Source organism: Astatotilapia calliptera, chromosome 3 (genome assembly GCF_900246225.1).
Source record: "Astatotilapia calliptera chromosome 3, fAstCal1.2, whole genome shotgun sequence".
Lineage (NCBI taxonomy): Eukaryota > Metazoa > Chordata > Actinopteri > Cichliformes > Cichlidae > Astatotilapia > Astatotilapia calliptera.
The window spans coordinates 5378192-5396607 of NC_039304.1; the positions used below are offsets into that span (position 1 = coordinate 5378192).

The 18416-nt window shown below is 40.7% G+C and overlaps 2 protein-coding genes across 2 annotated transcripts; one reads left to right on the plus strand and one right to left on the minus strand.

Moving 5' to 3' along the window:
* Positions 1–2873: 2873 nt before the first annotated feature.
* Positions 2874–15653, plus strand: LOC113011561 (uncharacterized). Its single transcript, XM_026151088.1, has 6 exons — positions 2874–3004; positions 11031–11110; positions 13439–13594; positions 13858–13974; positions 14409–14570; positions 15351–15653. Exons 1-6 carry the CDS (start codon positions 2874–2876, stop codon positions 15464–15466), a joined length of 762 nt encoding a protein of 253 aa, XP_026006873.1. The 3' UTR covers positions 15467–15653.
* Positions 11104–12457, minus strand: LOC113017347 (putative nuclease HARBI1). Its single transcript, XM_026160505.1, has 2 exons — positions 11892–12457; positions 11104–11779 (listed from the first exon to the last, which is right to left on the minus strand). The coding sequence occupies exons 1-2, from the start codon at positions 12398–12400 to the stop codon at positions 11353–11355; spliced, it is 936 nt and encodes a 311-aa protein (XP_026016290.1). The 5' UTR covers positions 12401–12457; the 3' UTR covers positions 11104–11352.
* Positions 15654–18416: the final 2763 nt, after the last annotated feature.

Here is an 18416-nt window from a genome sequence, read left to right on the forward strand (position 1 = left end):
TTCCAAGGCTTGTGGAGAATCTGATGTGAGGAGGTAAACTGTTCCACAGTCTGGGTGCAGCCACAGCAAAAGCCCTCTCTCCCCTAGTCTTTAGTCTGTACCTGGGAACATCTAAAAGCATCAGGTCTGCTGACCTCAAAGATCTCCTGGGGCGGTAAATGCTAAGAAGCTCTGCCAGGTAAGGAGGTGCAGTACCGTTCAGAACCTTAAAAACCAACAGTAAAATTTTAAAATCAATCCTAAAAGCAACTGTGAGCCAGTGGAGAGAGCAGAGGACCGGAGTGATGTGGTCTCTCTTTTTGGAGCCGGTCAGCATGCGAGCAGCAGCGTTCTGCACTAGTTGAAGGCGATGCAGGCAGGAACGATCTAAACCAGCATAAAGGGAGTTACAGTAGTCCAGCCGTGAAGTAATAAAAGCATGGACCACCCTTTCTAGATCGTTCCTGGACAGGTAGGACTTGACTTTAGCTAAAATCCGTAGATGATAAAAAGATCCCTTGACTACGGAGCTGATTTGTTTATCAAATTTAAAAGCACTGTCAAAAGTAACACCGAGGCTCTTAATGGAGGAAGTACATTCGGAAGTTAGGGGTCCCATAAAATCAAAGGAAAGGTTGGGGTCTTTAGGAAGCCCAAACACAATGACTTCAGTTTTACTTTCATTTAGATGTAGAAAGTTAAGAGCCATCCAAGTCTTAATGTCAGACAAACAGGAGAATAACGGCTGCAGAGAGTCCTTACAGTCTAACCTCAGAGGGAGGTAGATCTGAATGTCATCAGCAAAGGTGTGGAAGGACACATTATGTTTGCGCAGCACATCGCCCAGAGGGAGCAAATACAGAATAAACAGCAGGGGGCCTAGAATGGACCCCTGAGGTACACCACAAGTTAAAGGAGCTCTGGGAGATGACAGGTCACCGAGGTGAACAGAAAAACTCCTGTTATCCAGATAGGACTGGAAAAACTTTAAAACAGTACCTTTCTATTCTATTCTATTCTATTCAGACCGACACAGTGTTCTAGGCGGGATAACAGTATGTTGTGATCAACAGTGTCGAAGGCTGCTGTCAGGTCTAAGGTTACTAGGACTGCAGCACAACCAGAGTCTACAGTTAAAAGCAAATCATTAAAAACTCTCAGTAAGGCGGTTTCAGTGCTGTGACGAGCTCTAAAACCAGACTGAAACTTCTCATAGAGACTGTTGTTGTCTAAAAACGACTGGAGCTGCCTGAGGACAACTCGTTCCAGTACTTTGGACAGAAAGGGCAGATTGGAAATGGGCCTATAATTGGAGAGTATAGATGGATCCAGATTAGGCTTTTTGAGAAGAGGTTGAACAACTGCATGCTTAAAAAGTGTTGGGAAACAACCAGAGCTGAGACAGGCATTGATCAGGACCAGAAGGACAGGTCCAACTGAGTCCAGGACCTGCTTCAGAAGACGAGAGGGAATAGCGTCAGTGGAACAGTTGGTAGACTTGACCTTGCAGACCGTTTCATGCAGCTGGGAAAGAGAGATTAGCTCAAACTGGTTAAAGGCAGAGTGGCACGAGGGAGAAACACGGGGGTTGAAAAGTGGAGGTGGAATGACAGACTGCAGGGAGGAAATCTTATTAACAAAGAAATATAAAAAGTCATTGCAGAGGGTGGCAGAAGGTGTGAGGCAGGTGGACGTATGAGGATCAACAATGGAGTTTAAAACACGAAACAGAGTCTGAGGTTTATGGACATTACTGCTGACCAGGTTAGATATGTAGGAGGACTTAGCCTCTTTAGCAGCTTTCTGATAAGTTAAAAGAGAGTCTCTCAGGATATTGAAGGAGATTTGCAGCTTGTCCTTTTTCCACTTTCTCTCAGCACACCTGCAGGAGCGCCTGAGAGCACGAACAGAGTCTGTAATCCAGGGTTCAGCGTGAGCTTTGGGACGGAGTGATTTTAGGGGAGCGATGGAGTCCAGAATAGAAGTGCATGTTGAGTTAAAAAGAGCAGTTAAATCTTCTGCACACAGGGAGTCAATCCAGTCCACCGTGGAGAGCTCAGAGTTGTTGAAAGCAGCAGAGAACTGGGATGGTACATGGGTATTGATGATCCGGTGGCGGCGTGAAGGAGCTTTAACTGCAGCAACAGAACATTGTGCAGTGGCAGAAAACAGAACAGGAAGGTGATCAGAGATACACGCACTCTCACAGATTTCAGAGACGTGGATACTCAGGCTGTGAGACATGACGAGGTCCAGTGTGTGACCTTTCTCATGTGTGGAGCCAGACACACACTGAGTCAGGTTAAAAGAGTCCAGCAGTGATACAAAGTCTCTAACCAGAGGTTTAGATGGACAACACACATGGATGTTCAGATCGCCAACAATAAGAAAATGATCAAAATCTACTGAAAGTCCTGATAAGAATTCCCCAAACTCACTGATAAAGTCCTTGTTGAATTTGGGAGGACGGTACACTACTGCACACAGTAATGGAGTAGATGAGTTCAATTAAAAAAGCTGCAGTTCAAAGCTGGAAAAGGAGAAAGATGAAATCTGATGACAGTCATAAACTGATTTAAAAACACAGGCAAGGCCTCCACCTTTACCAGAAGACCTGGGAGAGTTGAAAAAACAACAGCCTGGAGGAAGAAGCTCAGAGAAAGCCACAGTCTCACCAGCATGTAGCCAGGTCTCAGTCAGGAACATAAAATCCAGTTCATGAGAAGAGAAGAAATCCTTGAGTAGAAACGTCTTATTGGAGAGAGATCGAGTGTTGATCAAAGCCATAGATAAGGTGAGATCAGTAGCTGTCATCGGGGTTGATGTGCGGCTGAGTGGGCGGAGGTTTGAAATAACGATACCAAGTCTGCGGATCCGTGGCTGGAGAGGAGCCGATGACCCAACACCCGGAACAGAAGCAACCAGCGACGTACTTTGAGAGTCACGCAGGAGAGGAGCAGGCATCAGGCTCGGGCCGGAGGTGGAAGAGAGTCGCTCACCTGAGGAGGACGCCACCGCTGGCATGGTGAGGAGTGAACCAGACGACTGAAGGAAGCGCGGGCCGAGAAGCGGGCCCACCGGTGAAACAGGAGCAGCACCAGGCGGAGTTGGAGAGACAGTGCGCACCCAGGGTCCTCTGGGTTGGAGTGAGCCTCTCACAGTGGCAGAGTAGCAGAAACCCATTTGTACAAGGAGAGGATCAGCCAGGCAAGAAAGTGACAGGAATGCCTTTGTACGAGCCAGGAGACCACTTCGCTTCCCTCGTCTTCTCCAGCGTTTTCTCCGGTGTAGCTTGGGAGGGAGGAGCCAGGTACAACGTAGGTAAGGCGGAATGCCATCGAGTGGTGGAGGCGCACTGCTTGTTTGCCCATCAAAAACAAAGGACAAAGGTGCTGTCACTGCTGAGTCTCGGATGATAAAAAGAGTTTTTCGGTCATAAGTCCGGAGCGAGTTAATTTCCACAGTTAAGGCAATGAACAGCAAACAGAAAACCAGAAAACAGGTGGAGTGACGGCGAGCCGAACATACTGGCGCCATCTTGATTATTCAGATCGGCTTCCTCCGAGGCGTGGACGTCTATCAGCAGAGAATGTACCTTCACCTATCAGCAGAGAATGTCCCTTAGTCTGTAACACAGTCAAATATATTCTCAAGTAATATTCAAGCATGCCATTCAGCGTGTTAGTACGAGCTCGGGAGCAGCTTGGGAGAACAAGAAAACAGAGACTGCTTCAGGTTGTCTTCCCAAATTGACTCAACTTTATTCACAAGTACAACAGTTTATATAGAGGGTAAAATTCATGAGACAGCAGATTATCAGTTTAAACCAGTACAGGCCAAGATAAGGGAGCGTCTTCCTGCCCTTGGGTGAAGAAGCACCCTTTGTATAGTTTATCAGTTCAGCTACAATGGTGATTATCTCAGCGACATATTTTCAAGGCACGAAATAAAGAGTTCTTTCATTAGTGAATTCTGAAACAAACCATCTGGCCTTCAACAGGCGTCTCCTAAGAGATTTAGAAACTAATGTAGCTGAGGGAGTGATCTCTGTGGTATTTCAACCTTGTACCAGCCTGTGATTCTCACACATCAATTCTTGGGTCAAAGAGAAAAATAACTAAAACAAAGGGGCCTTATTGAATGACAGAGTTTTCCTGTATAATGTCACTATAAAACAATATCCAGTAAATGCTCCCATGGTACTAAAATACCTAACAGGGTCTAAAAGACACGTTGATGGTTTGGAGGAAGTAATTATTGAAGTTAACTCAGAAAGATCAATTGGAGAAAAAGAGTCTAATATAACATCAATGGTACTAAGAGTAGCTGTAGATATTACATCTGTGGGATGATTATTGGTAATTTTTTCTCTAATGATAAAAATTTTATTTGTGAAGAAGTTCATGAAGTCATTACTAGTTAACGTTAAAGGGATGGTTGGCTCAAAAGAGCTCTGACTTTTTGTCAGCCTGGCTACAGTGCTGAAGAGAAACCGGGAGTTATTCTTATTTCCTCAATCAGTGACGAATAGTAAGATGTTCTGGCTTTGCGGAGGGCTTTCTTATAAAGCAGCAAACTATTTCTCCAGGCTAAATGATGATCCTCTAAATTTGTGACACGCCATTTCCTCTCCAGCTTACGAGTCATCTGCTTTAGGCTACGTGTTTGAGAATTATACCACGGAGTCAGGTACTTCTGATTAGAGACCTTAGTTTTCACAGGAGCTACAGTATCCAGAGTCGTATGTAGTGAGGAGGTGAAATTGGGGGTAGCAATCAGATAGCTGCTCTGCTCTATGTTGGTACAGGGCATTGAAGATGATAACAGTGGGTGGATTATATTCTTAAACTTAGTTACAGCACTTTCAGAAAGACATCTACTTTGATAAAGTCTATAGTAGTGATGGCCCGCTTGAAGCTGACGCTCCGGAGCGTGTGTCGAAAAAAACAACACACTGGTTCAGAAGCACTGTGTCGAGGCTTGCTTCGTTTGGCAAAAGTCACGTGACCAGTGACGTCCGAAGCTTCATTACGCACGTAACTGCTTCGGTACCTGATTCAAACAGATATAAGGAAGTGAATCATCCACGGGATTCGTGGAGTGTGTTGATGGTGACAGATAGCGACGAGGTGATCATTCCACTGACAGATATGGAGCCAGCGAGGAAGAGAGGACGTTCTGGCGTGTGGGAATATTTTGAGTTGATTTTGCTCAATTCATTTTATCTGCCGAAGTGAAAAACTTGAAATGTCCAAAATCATGTTTTCATAATGTAAATATCATTACAGCATATGACTTTAGGAACACTTCCATGTGAATTAAAGCTGATGAAGACTACAAAAATGTATTTGACACTATACGTACATGACATTGCTACACAGTTTAGAAAATCATTTTGTTTATTGTTTTTAGGTGATAGTCTGCAGGACCCAGGAATACCTGCATATCTACCAACTTGCAGTGTAGTTCCTGCACTCCACAGCCTCTTCTGTTCCATGCAAGTGGATTTTCTTCAGGGCAGGAGAAACTATTTCTAAGAAAAGAAACAGACTCAGCCAGCGCACAGTAACACTAATCCTCTTGTTAACTGTAAATAACAAAAGGGCTACCTTACATTGATCATGTTTTTACTTTGCAAGTTCTTGATTAGGGGTGGGTTTTGATTATCGCCTTTCTGATTACAATCCATGCTAAATTGAATAAAGTGATATTGATTCATTAAAATCCCTTGTCGATTTGTAAATTAACGTTATTATGCCTGAAACGCCAGCATCTCAGGTTAAACCTCACAAACATGTCGTCAAACACCATGCAGCTAAAACAGTAACTGGGAGCAGGTTTACGGATTCTGCATACAAACGTGAACACAGAGCGCGGACCCGACCCGTCAGAGTCAGATTTTGATGTGTCGGCGGGTCCGCGCTGTGTTTGCCTCTTTTTTTTCGCTGGCTTCTGCAGCTGCAGGTTTCATAACTCTCTGTTTACATCTCTAATTAAGTCTCACATGTGTCAGCTTTCTTTTAATAGATACGAAATTATGGATATATACTGTTAAATGATCAGACTTGTAATATTTCTGACTGAGGCAAAACTTTCCAGATTCCAATCAAATTGAATCGGATCCTGTATCGAATCAAAATGATTCTACAAATCAGTGACGATGCAGCCCTACTCAGCTTCCTAAGCATTTTCCCTTTCCAGTTCACAATCAATCCCACCCCTAGGTCAAAAATATGTATAGGACAATTGGCCTAATCTAATATTTTGTATGAACCTGTCCAGCTGTCCAGTGATTAAACGACAAGTAGATGGAGGCAGGACTTCACAGCAGGGGCATACTCCATAATGTGCTGTGCATTCTCATATGTATATTATATATATTGCTCACTTATTGTATTTACCAACATCAAGGAGTTATGAGCAAAGAAAGGCCACCATAGTGCATGTTTAAATAGGGAAAGTTTATTGATCAAAATGTATTACGCAGATACGCATTACATTTTTTTCAGCCCCCCAATCGAGAAAACAAAACCAATTACATGTTCAAAGCAACGGAACGGTGGCCCAATATCAGAGAGAACTCCACTCTTGAGTGAGCAGTGATAATTGAGCAGTCCGTTTTATTTTGCAGATTCAAGCTGCTCTTCAAAATTTTCACCACCAGATGTCACCGGAGAGGACTGTGTTGAAAAGCTTCGAGTAATGAACCGTTTTTCAATACAAGCTTCAGTGCTTCGGAAAGCTTCATTTGGCCATCACTAGTGCAAACTCTTGGGAACAAGTCTGCTTTGTCTGCATCTTTGGTTGAAATGGAGATGGTTATTCTAATCCACTAGTTTGCTTGATTCCTTTCATACTCCTGAACCAATTGAAGGATGTTCCTCCTAAAGTGCCAGGACCAATCACAAGTGATGAAAGGCAGGTGAGTAATTGCGACCAGGAGCGGAGGATCAAGGCGGGGACCATGAGCCGCACTGGCGAGAAGGAGTGAAGAGGAAGGAGGAACAACGAAAACACAACACCAGAGAGGACTGGAGGACCATGACAGTAGCATCCAGTATCTAAATTTAAACAGTTTTTCCTGATTTACACTGAGCCTAAACTGACTTGCTTGATCTATATTACCGGGTCTGAACTCTGAGGAGGCCATTTCATGCCTTATGGTGTTTTATTGTGTAATTTTGTATCCAGGTGCACTTACACTGCATTGGCAGTGTGTCTGGGATCATTGTGAAAATTGAAGCCACTTGCCAATTAAACACTTTCCACATGGTAATGTATAGATGGAGTTACTCTCAGCTGATTCTTTACTCCTGTAGAGTGCAGTAGTGTTTTTAACCCAGTCCAGTTTATTGTCAAAGCGTACTCCTGTGAAATGAAACAAAGCCTCAAACCAGGACAGAAGCCCCACCATGTTTCCCAGATGTCTGTAAAAGCACATTATTGTACCTCTCTCCTGACCTGACTCTGTACATACTGACTTAATTTAAATAAAACATTTCCAATTTGCATTCATAACTCCATGAGGCCTTTTAATACTGATACTCTAGCTCTTGTGTAATTTGTCATACCTCAGCTTTTCTCCTACTTTCCTTTTCTTAAGAATGGCTTCTTGATGGCTTCACTCAGATCATTTCTGATGATGCAGTAGATGAATCGAAGGTGCAGATGCAGCACTCAGATCTTCTGTATCAAGTTTTTTTTATGCTTTTCGATTTTTGTTTTGTTCTTGTCCATTTTCATTCTTTTTTTTCAGAACACACTACTCACCATATCAAGAAATGCTAAGCTTTGACTAGTAGCTCCTCGGGAATCAGTGGGCATAAAATGCAGATTTTTTTTCCTGTCAAATTGTGTTGTTGCCCTTTGCATTTGTTGTAGTTAAAATTAAGTAATTAAAGTAATTAAAATAAGTAATTAAAATAATAAGAACAAACGTTTGTTTTGTGACAGGCTTCTAATAATAAAGATACAATTTAAAATAGGTTCTTTGCTAAGTTGTCTGTTATTTGTACACAAAAGTGGTTCATGTCTTGAGAAAGCCTGGAGAACTGAAGCTCAAGACCACTTTAAAAATAACAAGAGCACTCAGAATGCACAACTGCCCTCGAAGGACAAGAGCTACACAAACATTTTGAGATTTTTAAATGCTTTTTATTACAACATGCTGACATCAGCCTGCTTTTATACCAGTGCCTGACCTTTGACCTATATCTCTCTGTAAAGGTTCTCAGTCATCCAGGTCATCGTAGTCTAAGGAGCTTGGAAAGAAAAGCATCTGGACTTCTGTAAGTTTCCTTGAAGATGTTTCCGCCTCTCATCCGAGAAGCTTCTTCAGTTCTAGGGTCAAATGGTGGACAGTCCCAGATTTAAGCCCTGTGGGAGTGTCCCCCGGAGAGGGAAAATCAACCCCCTAATTCAGTTCAGTTCAGTTCATTTTTATTTCAAACATTTCAAACATGTGCCTTCACAATCATTACAAAATATCATTCCATTATTTGTTTGAAAAGGAGTAGGCTGAAGTATTTACTTATTTGTCCCTACCCCCTCAAGTTTTACCTCTCATTCATTTAATTTTTTTTTGTCTTAAATTAAACAAACAACATATGAAACATATAAACATAATGCCCCCTAATGATCCTCTACCTAATCACACGAGCCAAGGTGTGAAAACGGGTGTAGCTTACAATCAGCCAAGGTTTCAGTTGAGCTTATCATGATACCTAGCCCCACCCTATCATGGGATTTCCTGAGGTCAGATGGCCCAGCATGTGAGTGAGCCACTCACAGCTAGATGAATCGAGGGTGCAGATGCAGCACTCAGACCTTCTTTGCCAAGTTTTTACTGGATTTTTTCTATTTCTTAACACTTTCAGATTCTGTTTATCTTCTGTAGACTGTTTTTTTATGCTTGCCGTCCAGTTTCTTTATTGTTTTGGGGGGGGGGGGGGGGGACACACTATTCACCATATAAAGAAATGCTAAGATTTGACAAAAAGCTCCTTGGGAATCAGTGGGCATCAGGTGACTTAACAAACATGAAAACATTTTTCTGAAAATGGAAGGTACAATGACTGGACTGAAATAAATGACAAAGTGGTGAAAGGAAAACTTAAAAAAAAAAAGCCTGGAGAACTGAAGCTCAGGACCACTTTAAAATTAACAAGTGCACTCAGAAAGCACAACAACATGGTTTCTTGATATATTTTTATATTTTTCCAAGATCAACTTTTACCTTGGATTCTAACAATGATGGTCAAGGTCAGTGCTTAGTCATCCTAGTTACACATTTCCCACAAGGCAAACTATTTTGTTGTTGTGAAGTCTGAAGTTGATCCACAAACAATTGTGGGTAATACAAAGGTTTTAATGATTAGCACATGTGGTGTGGCCATGACCGTGACACTACACTTGTACAACAGCTAAAGAGCTGTTCTGTGCTAAATGTGTTATTCAAACGACAATAAGACTAACACACACTTCTGTGTAACAGTGACTGGCTTTTGGCAGTGTGGAAGTGAAAAAACACTGCCATCATCAGGCCAAACTTGAAATTTCATAATTACTCTACAAATTTTACTCTGCAAATTGTTATTGAAGCTTTGTGATGGCAACTGTCCACTGCAGCTATCCTTGTTCTTGCTGGGTTATGGTCCACTCCCACCATGGCTGAATATGTTGTTAAGAAAATGGATATTAATACTTTTTTATATACATTATGGATTCTTTATTTCCTTGAAAGTAGAGCAGGTCATCAAATATTGTCAAATGTATTTCTATAGCACATGTAAAAATAACAGCTGTTGACCAAAGTGCTGTAAAAGAATTTTTCTACTTTTCTACTCTGGTTTAGCACTTTACACAATTTACCTCATTCACACTCATTCATTGCCAAAGTGTGTTCTAGCTAATATTCACATTCTAATTAACACATCGGAGAGAAATGTGGAGTTTGGGCATGCAGACTGAAACAGGTTTTTTTTTAAACAGTAGATGACCTGCTCTCCCCTCTGAGCTACAACAACGCCTCATTTAATGGTAGATAAGATATACACTCTTGTACTATACAGTGTTCGTGTGATAGATAAGGAACTCTATGAATGTTTCTTAATCACTTTAAGTGCTTTTTAATACGTTTAGAAAATACTAAATAAATAATAATCATAAATCTTCAAAAGTCCTGCCATATGCCATCTGCTTACAAACTATCAGTGGTTAGTGCTTAAAAAATTAACATATGAATGTTCTACAGAGAAAGAGTCCATTTGGATTTTTTCAACCCCCTTTTTCGACTTTTACTGTCATCTATATTAATATGTGATCACAATTCATTTATAGCTTTATTGTTTTACTGTTAATGTAAATGTTTTCATTTAAAAATGTCCTAAATAAATAATCTCAACTGGAGATCTGGGCCCGTATCCCTAAAGATTCTGAGAATCCTCTCAGAGAGCTCCTTGCCAGGAGTTTTAGCTTAGAAGTGATTCCAGAACATTTTCAGTGAACTCTGAGCAAGGAATGGATGGGAAATCCTATCTTAGTGAGGAGGTGTGGTTGACCCCGTTGCTAGGTATGAGTCATCATTTCAAAAGCCGTGATTGGTTGATCCTACAAGTTTGATGGAAATGAGCTTTTGGTGATAACGAGCAAAGGATGTACCCTCAAATCAATAAACATAATTATACACTCTAATCTTATGCTGACTGTAATTGTAAATAATATTTCACATTCAAGAAAATATCTGGAAAATGAATAGTAAGCTATAGGGGTTATAGCCTAACATTAGAATCTAAAATATGTGAAAACTTAAACTCATTACACCCTGTTCAAATAATGATTCGTGTCTTATTTGCTCATATTAATATCCTAGCTGGCATATTTTGTACTTTCACTCCCATATGGATCCCATTGAAAACAAGATGGCCTATCTCAAGGGGCTGTCCTTAATGAAGTGGAAATCACAACGTTACAAGTCCAGTGCGGTCTTAACGAGGGTAACATGGCTCAGCTTTTATCAATGTCTGTGATTGCTGGCTGGTCTATTTATAAAGGCTTGTTAACAAATATCCTACAAACACAGAAAATGGAGGGAAAAAAAGGACTCGCAAGCCGAACTGGACTGAGGAGCAAGGTTTGTTGCTGGCCCAGTTGGTGAACGAACATAAAGGTATGTTACGAGGAAAATTTGGCCCAACTGTCACTAGCCAAGGCAAGAGGCGCGCCTGGGACACAATATCAGGATAGCCCGGCGGATCAAACACCATTCCCATCCGCAGCACCTGCTCCGTCAGCATCCCTGCAGGAGAGCAGATTGCAACTCACAATTGATGTGTTTGAACAACAAAAAAAAGTCCTCTCCCTTCAGGAGGAGTACTACCGCCTTAAAATTGAACACCTAAAAAATAAACCATTTACAGATTGTGTTCTGTGTCTTGCATTTAACAATTGCAGGTGATGTGCAGTAAAACTGTGGTAGTTCTTAATACCATCACAAGTTCTCAAAAGATATGGGGCTACAGCTTGCCTGAAATGTAAATTTGTGAAGTTTGCCCTGTAAGGCAGTCCACTCTGGGCTAGGTTCCCCTGTGGAATGTAAATATCTTCTTCACCACCATCCTCATCGCCATCCTCCAGAGGTTCTGCAATCTGTCTAACCTTGCAAATATTGTGTAATATTGCACAGGCTATGATGACTTTGCTGACTTTTTCAGGCCTCAGCCGCACCTCTCCGTGGAGAACATGAAAGCGCCTCTTAAGCTGGCCTATGCCACGCTCCACCACTGCTCTTGTCTTGTGGGCCCTACAATAGAATACAGAGACCTTTAATTATTTGATGGAAATATTGCACTACTTGGATGCTCTAACATATTGCTTGCATTTCATTTCCATGATTTTTGTATTGTTTGGCTTACCTGTTATAGTTTAGTTGGGGCCCTTGGCGTGGCTGGAGGTAAGGTGTAAGGAGCCATGGTTTGCATGGGTAGCCACTGTCCCCTAACAAGTGGCAATTAGCTGGCACATAGCGTCTCTCAAAAAGCTGTCTGATGCCACTCTCGGAGAGCATTCTCGCATCATGTGTGGAGCCTGGCCGTTTAGCCACAATGTCCAAAATCTTACAGGCTGCATTGAAGACTATTTGCACATTGATGCTGTGGAAATTCCTCCTGTTAACAAAGACAGCCTCATCCTCTGATGGTGCAATTATTCTCACATGTGTTCCATCAATTACACCCACAACGCCAGGGAATCCTGCAATGTCCATAAATGCCCTTTTATGTGTGTGTAAAGTGCGGGCATCCAGCGGGAATGAAACAAAATGTGTCACAATATTAGGTTGTGACAAAGCTGTCAGTGTTTGGGTGATGACTCTGCTGACAGAGGATTGGGACAGACCCAAGTCATCACTGCTGCATTGTTGCATTTTCCTGGTTGCCAAATACCTCAGGGTTGTGATTACTTTCGTCTCCGGTGTAATAGAGATGCAATTACTTCACCAACTCGACGCCACAACGCTAAGGAGATCCACCACAAACATGATTCCTGCACGATCCAATCTGTAGCGTCTCAATAATTCCCTGTCATCCAGTGTTTGCAGGACATCTCTGCCTCTTCTGTTGGTCATTTTGTGCAGCTGCTTAGGGGAACTCCTAAGCCACGAAAAGTCCTCTTCCCTGCTCTTAGCAGATCTTGCCTTAGGAGCCCTTTTAAGCGCTAGGAATCTTGAGGAATAGCTTTTATATTAACTGGGATTGTCGTGTCACTTTTAGGGGAAATTCTAAGAAAATGTCATGACTCTGAGAATTTTCTTAGAATTTGGCTGCTAGGAGCCACTTTTTGCACAAAGATTCTTTAGGGATACGGGCCCTGGTTTCTAAACCGGACTGTAGCTGTCGTAACATCTTCGTACCAAGAGGTGGCAGTGCGACCGTGGTTCTAAGGTGCATTTAAAACCCAGGAGGGCATGGAGCTACCTGCCAGAGAGCAGCAGGTAAGCGCATAGCCCGGTTAGCTGGTTAATTGCACTGATGGTACATTTTGTGCTCTGAAGACCAGACACTCTGATGATCACGTGCTGTTGGTTGTTGGTGGTTAAATGACAAACTGCTCAATTTAGAAACCCACAAACAGCCGCAGAGAGAGATGAAGTTATTTTAAAATATCTGAGGGCTGCTGATGTATCCTTCAGCATGTCTTTACTGCACACCATCTGTTACTGTGCTCACAGTGCCAGGTGCATGTGCACTATAGCAGCACACAGAAACATGCAGTGGACTCATATTATCGTAGCTCTACTGAACATCATGTGGATTGCTTTCTTTTTACCTCCGCATCTTGTTCCAGGTAAGAGCTTTGCTTTTGGTGTTTTAAATAGAAAATGTTCATGTAAAATTATTCCTCCTATAATATATCATATTTCAAATATAATGATCGTTTTGAGGTGATGTCTTTTCATCTCCAGTGTTTGTGCAGAGAAGAAGCACGAGCATCTCTGATGAGGAAATCCTGCTGAGAGGGTTTTGTATTCAGCCTCCACCTGACATAAACTGGATATCAAGTGTACCAGCAGTCTACATCCCTGATAATAAAACCAACTCCACCAACACAAGCTTAAAAAGTAAGCTTCCTTTCTGCTTTCATCCCTGCTCAAACCAGAATTAAGACTCTACACAAGAGTGCTCTAGACTCCAGAGCATTCAAGACTCTGGAGATCAACATGTACCAAACCACTAACTACTGACTATTTAGTTCTATAGAAAATGGTGTCACCTTTCCTGGAATATACCATGTGTTGGAGGGCCTATAGTGTTTTTAGACATTTTAGTATATGTTTGAAAGTCCACCCAATTAAACACTGCTGTCTTGTATTTCAACCCTTAGAAGACCTGGATGAGACAACGGCAACTACTTCTCCTGTAGTGGAGCTGAAGGTCCCAGGAGTCACCACACCCTCAGAGACAGTTTCTCACAGCAGCTCTGCAGCTCCTGATGTTAGAGGTACACAACAACTGAATGCTCCTAACCAAGCAGAATATCTTCCTGGTAACAGTGAGTTAGTCCAGCAGAAGGCCTGTGTTGAAGTGGCACCTTCACACATTCTGCTGGAGGGAAATTATATAAAATACCCATTTATGTGTTATATTATGAAGGTTTGTCTACTGAGTTTTTATATAAATAAGTACATATTTATTGTGGTAGAATTTTTAAGTTGGCTTTAACAAGTATTTTCCCCATCATAAACGAAGAATGTGAATATAAAATGCAGTTTTTAAAATGATTTATTATCATTAAAACACTAGCCAAAGCTACCTGAATCTTTGTGAATTGTTAAAAACAAGAAAGTTGTTTTTTGGGGTGGGTTGTTTTTTTTTTTTTTGCATTATTTTCTTTGTATACAGCTAAATAGTTTTGTCCTGTATTTCAACCCTTAGAAGACCTGGATGAGACAACGGCAACTACTTCTCCTGTAGTGAAGCTCCCAAGAGTCAACACACCGTCAGAGAAGGTTTCTCACAGACGCTCTGCACATCCTTGTGATAGAGTGAAACGGCAACTGAACTTTCCTTACCAAAGTTTTCGACATAAGAGATCTAGTAAGGGTGCTGATTTCACGATATGGATGAATAGTTTGTGAATTCTTTTGTACCAGCACTAATCAATTATTGCACATTGCTCAGAATCCTCACATCATTAATATTTTCATTACTTCAGTGCCGGTTCTAAACAAAATAAAAGGTCAGGTTGCATCACCACTGCACCTCTGTCTGATCTGGAAGTGATCAATAAATGAAAAAACTTGTTTGTTTTCATATTCTGATCAGTTTTTACGTGTTTGGATACTTTGCTTTCATCATATGTTGCACACACTAGAAGGCAGTTGTTTGAAAAAATAAAGTACATATTTATTGAGATAGAATTTTGAAGCTGGCTTTATTCAAAGTTCAGATTTCTGAACTTAAAATTATGTAAATAAAGACATATTTTCCATGTTAATTTCCCCAACTTCCCTTTAAAATATAGCACTTTCGAAAAATTTTAATACAAAGAAATGTTCCTAATCTTCCTCATCATTTTGGTGCTACCCTGCCAGACAGGTAGGCAGCAACAGCAGCCAAGTTTGTGAACGATATAACTTGTGAAGGATTTTCAAACTGATACTAAAAATATCAGGCAAGTCTAAATCCCGGTGACCTTGAACTCAAGGTCAGAAGTTTTCCTAAAAGTGTTGGGAATGCAAAAACTTGAGAACAAGGCGAGGTGGATTTTGAAATGTAAACCATGTGTGTATTTACTAGGAAGATGAGGGGTAGCACTCATGGTCGTCAGTATGTTTTTTTTTTTTTTACTGTCTGATCTTAATGCTCTTTACTCAGCTGGAAATGGTCCCGACAACTGCTGCTTCAAGTTTTACCCAAGAAGAATTAGACCAAGCCTTGTGGAGTCGTATTACATGATTGATCACCGATGCCCAAAGCCTGCCGTCATGTAAGTGAAGAAATCTGGGTTTATTTCTTGTCATAATGTTTAACACAATGGCTGAAATTACTGTAATGAAAAATGCGCAGTATGACCATTGTAACAGCATATTTGTACAATTAAAAATTAAAATTATGCACATGATGCAAAGTTACATTTTTGAACTGAAAGTTATGTAAATAAGGACATTTTTTCATGCTAAACTTTCCATTTGAAATAGAACACTTTGGAAAATTTTGTTATTTGTACTTTTTTAGTAAAAAAAGAAAAAAGAACCGATAATAACAGCAGCATTTCTTTGTTTCAGCTTCATTACCAAAAAAGGTCATTCACTCTGTATGGATCCGTCTCTCTCCTGGGTCGATAGCATCATGAAAATGCTGGACGAGTGCACTTTTTAAACCAGCTGCCTGCTCATCATTTCATTTTGTTCTGCTTTATCAGATAATATCATATCCAATGTGGCTTTATGATTTTTGTAATTAGTGCAACTCTGTCTCAACTGATCCAAAGCTAGTTATTAGCCTGAAGCAATCCACTGAAAAGTCCTTTGATTGTGTAATGTCTCTTTGCTTTGTGTTATGTGTTATCCTCCAAAATAAACACCACAAAAATACAAGCGTGTGAAACTTTTTCTTGTCTCTTCTTCATTTCTTCTAAGCTTTACGAGTTGCCAAGTCTTCCTTACATACTGTGTGAAATAACACTTTTAAAATAAATAACACATAATTTGGTCGATTCTGAAAGTATATATGCAACTGATTTGTAACTGTATGTAAATGTTTGGCTTTCCCTCGATGCACCAACTAAGAGTCTTATGGTTGAGCTATCATTGGAATTTCATTTGGAATTAAAAGTAAATAATTGACTCTTTAATAATAATAATTTTCTGGCCCAGTTCTGTCTTTTTCTTCTTAACTACCACTGCTTTTACAAATTGCTAATGATTAACTGGTTTCCTGTCCAAACTTCACCTCTGCTGTTGCCCACTGTCAGCTGGGACAGACTTCCTGAGCTACTGGCTAGAGGACACCTTAGTTAATGCTACTCTGTCTGCTGGTCTCTGAACTTGTTGAGCTTTATTGAATGCTTGCCTGTTGATGAACTTGCTACTGACAACATATCAAGTGACTCTCACTTTAAGTAAAAAACAACAAAAACACCCAAACAAAGAACAACTACTTCCTTCTGTGAGTTCTGTTTTGAGTCCTTATGTAGTTTGTCAGAGATATTAGAGAAGTTATATTAGAGGAAATGGCCCAGCACTCAGTGTTAGACCTATAACTCTTGTACAATAGATTTCTTTTTCTTTTATATCAGTATAAATATTTCCATGGACATACAGAAAACAATGTAGCATCCAGTATCTAAAAGAAAAAGGTTTTTAGGTTTGTTTGTTTTTTAACACAAATTAACCAGCAGAGTAATTAGGCACAGTCTTGTGCTTGGTGTTGCAAATTGCTAAGTTATGTTATGGCCGAAGATTAGAACATTCATCAGAGGTCAAAATACATCCATACAACTCTTTCCTTTTCCTGTTCCTAATTTCTCTTGCAGCCATTAATTGGATTTACAATAACGTCCAAAAGTCTTGAGCCAACCTTTGTTTCTGTATACTTTGCCACAAAAATGAGAAAAAAAAGTGCAATGATGAAAATGTGCAAACATACATTTAAATAAAATTCTAGTTTGTACACTTTTATTCACCTTTAAAGTCAATATTTAAGATGATCATCATTGTTCTTCAACAACCTGAACCCTCTTAGGCAATTTCTTTGGTAATATATTTAAGTATTATTTGGAAACGATTCTCAAGAATTCTTAAAGGACATTCTGAAGCCCTTCTTTGGATATTGGCTACCTTTTGTTTCCGTGTCAAGATTATCTCCGAATGATCCCAGACTTGGATCTGCTCTCTGGGGAGGCCGATCCATGACTACATTTTTATCCAGGTGTATGTTTGCTGCATTGGCAGTGTGTCTGGGATCATTGCTCTGCTCAAAATTGAAGTACTTGCCGATTAAACACTTCCTAGGTATTGCATAGTGGGAGCTAAATTCAACTACTCCCTTATTCACAAGGGGTTACCACAACAGGTAACTCTGCATATTAGACTTGGCAAGCTTTTGCACCAGATCGTCCTGACATGGCCATAAAGGGATTCGTGACTCCTTAAGGGGTTGAACCAGCAATATTTTGCTCGTTTGGTAAATGTATAAACCACTACACTTCTTTTGTCCTCCACAGTGAGGATTCATCCTTTGAGTTAAGCACATTTTTAATGCTTAAACGATACAGAGTTAGGTGTTAGGTGATTTAACAAACAAGAAAATGCTCAGGCACAAGGACTGGACTGAAGTAAGTGAAAAAGCAGCCAATGGTAAATTCTGAAAGACCTTCAGAAAGCCTGGAGATCTGTAGGTCAATAGCACTTTAAAAATAACAAGAGCACTCAGAAAGCACAACTCCTCACAAAGGTCAAAGGTTAGACTAAAACTTTGAGTCCTAGGAAATAAGGGAATAAAGACTTTTAGGCTGGCTTAAGGCGTTTACACAGTACTGTGTGTTGACCATTGCAAGAACATTATCTTTTCATCCTCGTTCCTTTTTGTCAAGATGTGATTATAGTGCACACACACACACACACACACACACACACACACACACACACACACACACACACACACACACACACACACACACACACTTCTAACTAACTGGCTTTTGGCAGTGTAGGTGTGAAAAACCACTGCCATCATCAGGTCAAACTTGAAATTGCCACATTTATGTTAAAATAAACCGAGGCTCTGTGATGACATGGCGTGCTCTCCTGGGTGCACCTACAACCATGACTGAATATGTTGCTAAGAAAATTAACATTATTATTATTTAATTATTTATTAAGTGGGTTATACACCCTGTAATGTTTATGGCTCTGAAAGAGGGGCACGTATCCAATATTC

Coding starts and splice junctions, on each gene's coding strand:
- LOC113017347 (XM_026160505.1), bottom strand. CDS start 12,400: ATGCAACAATGCAGCAGTGATGACTTGGGTCTGTCCCAATCCTCTGTC. Junction 11,780..11,891: donor CCCCAACTAAACTATAACAG/GTAAGCCAAACA, acceptor ATTCTATTGTAG/GGCCCACAAGACAAGAGCAG.
- LOC113011561 (XM_026151088.1), top strand. CDS start 2,874: ATGACCCAACACCCGGAACAGAAGCAACCAGCGACGTACTTTGAGAGT. Junction 3,005..11,030: donor AGGACGCCACCGCTGGCATG/GTGAGGAGTGAA, acceptor CTATTTATAAAG/GCTTGTTAACAAATATCCTA. Junction 11,111..13,438: donor GAACTGGACTGAGGAGCAAG/GTTTGTTGCTGG, acceptor TTTCATCTCCAG/TGTTTGTGCAGAGAAGAAGC.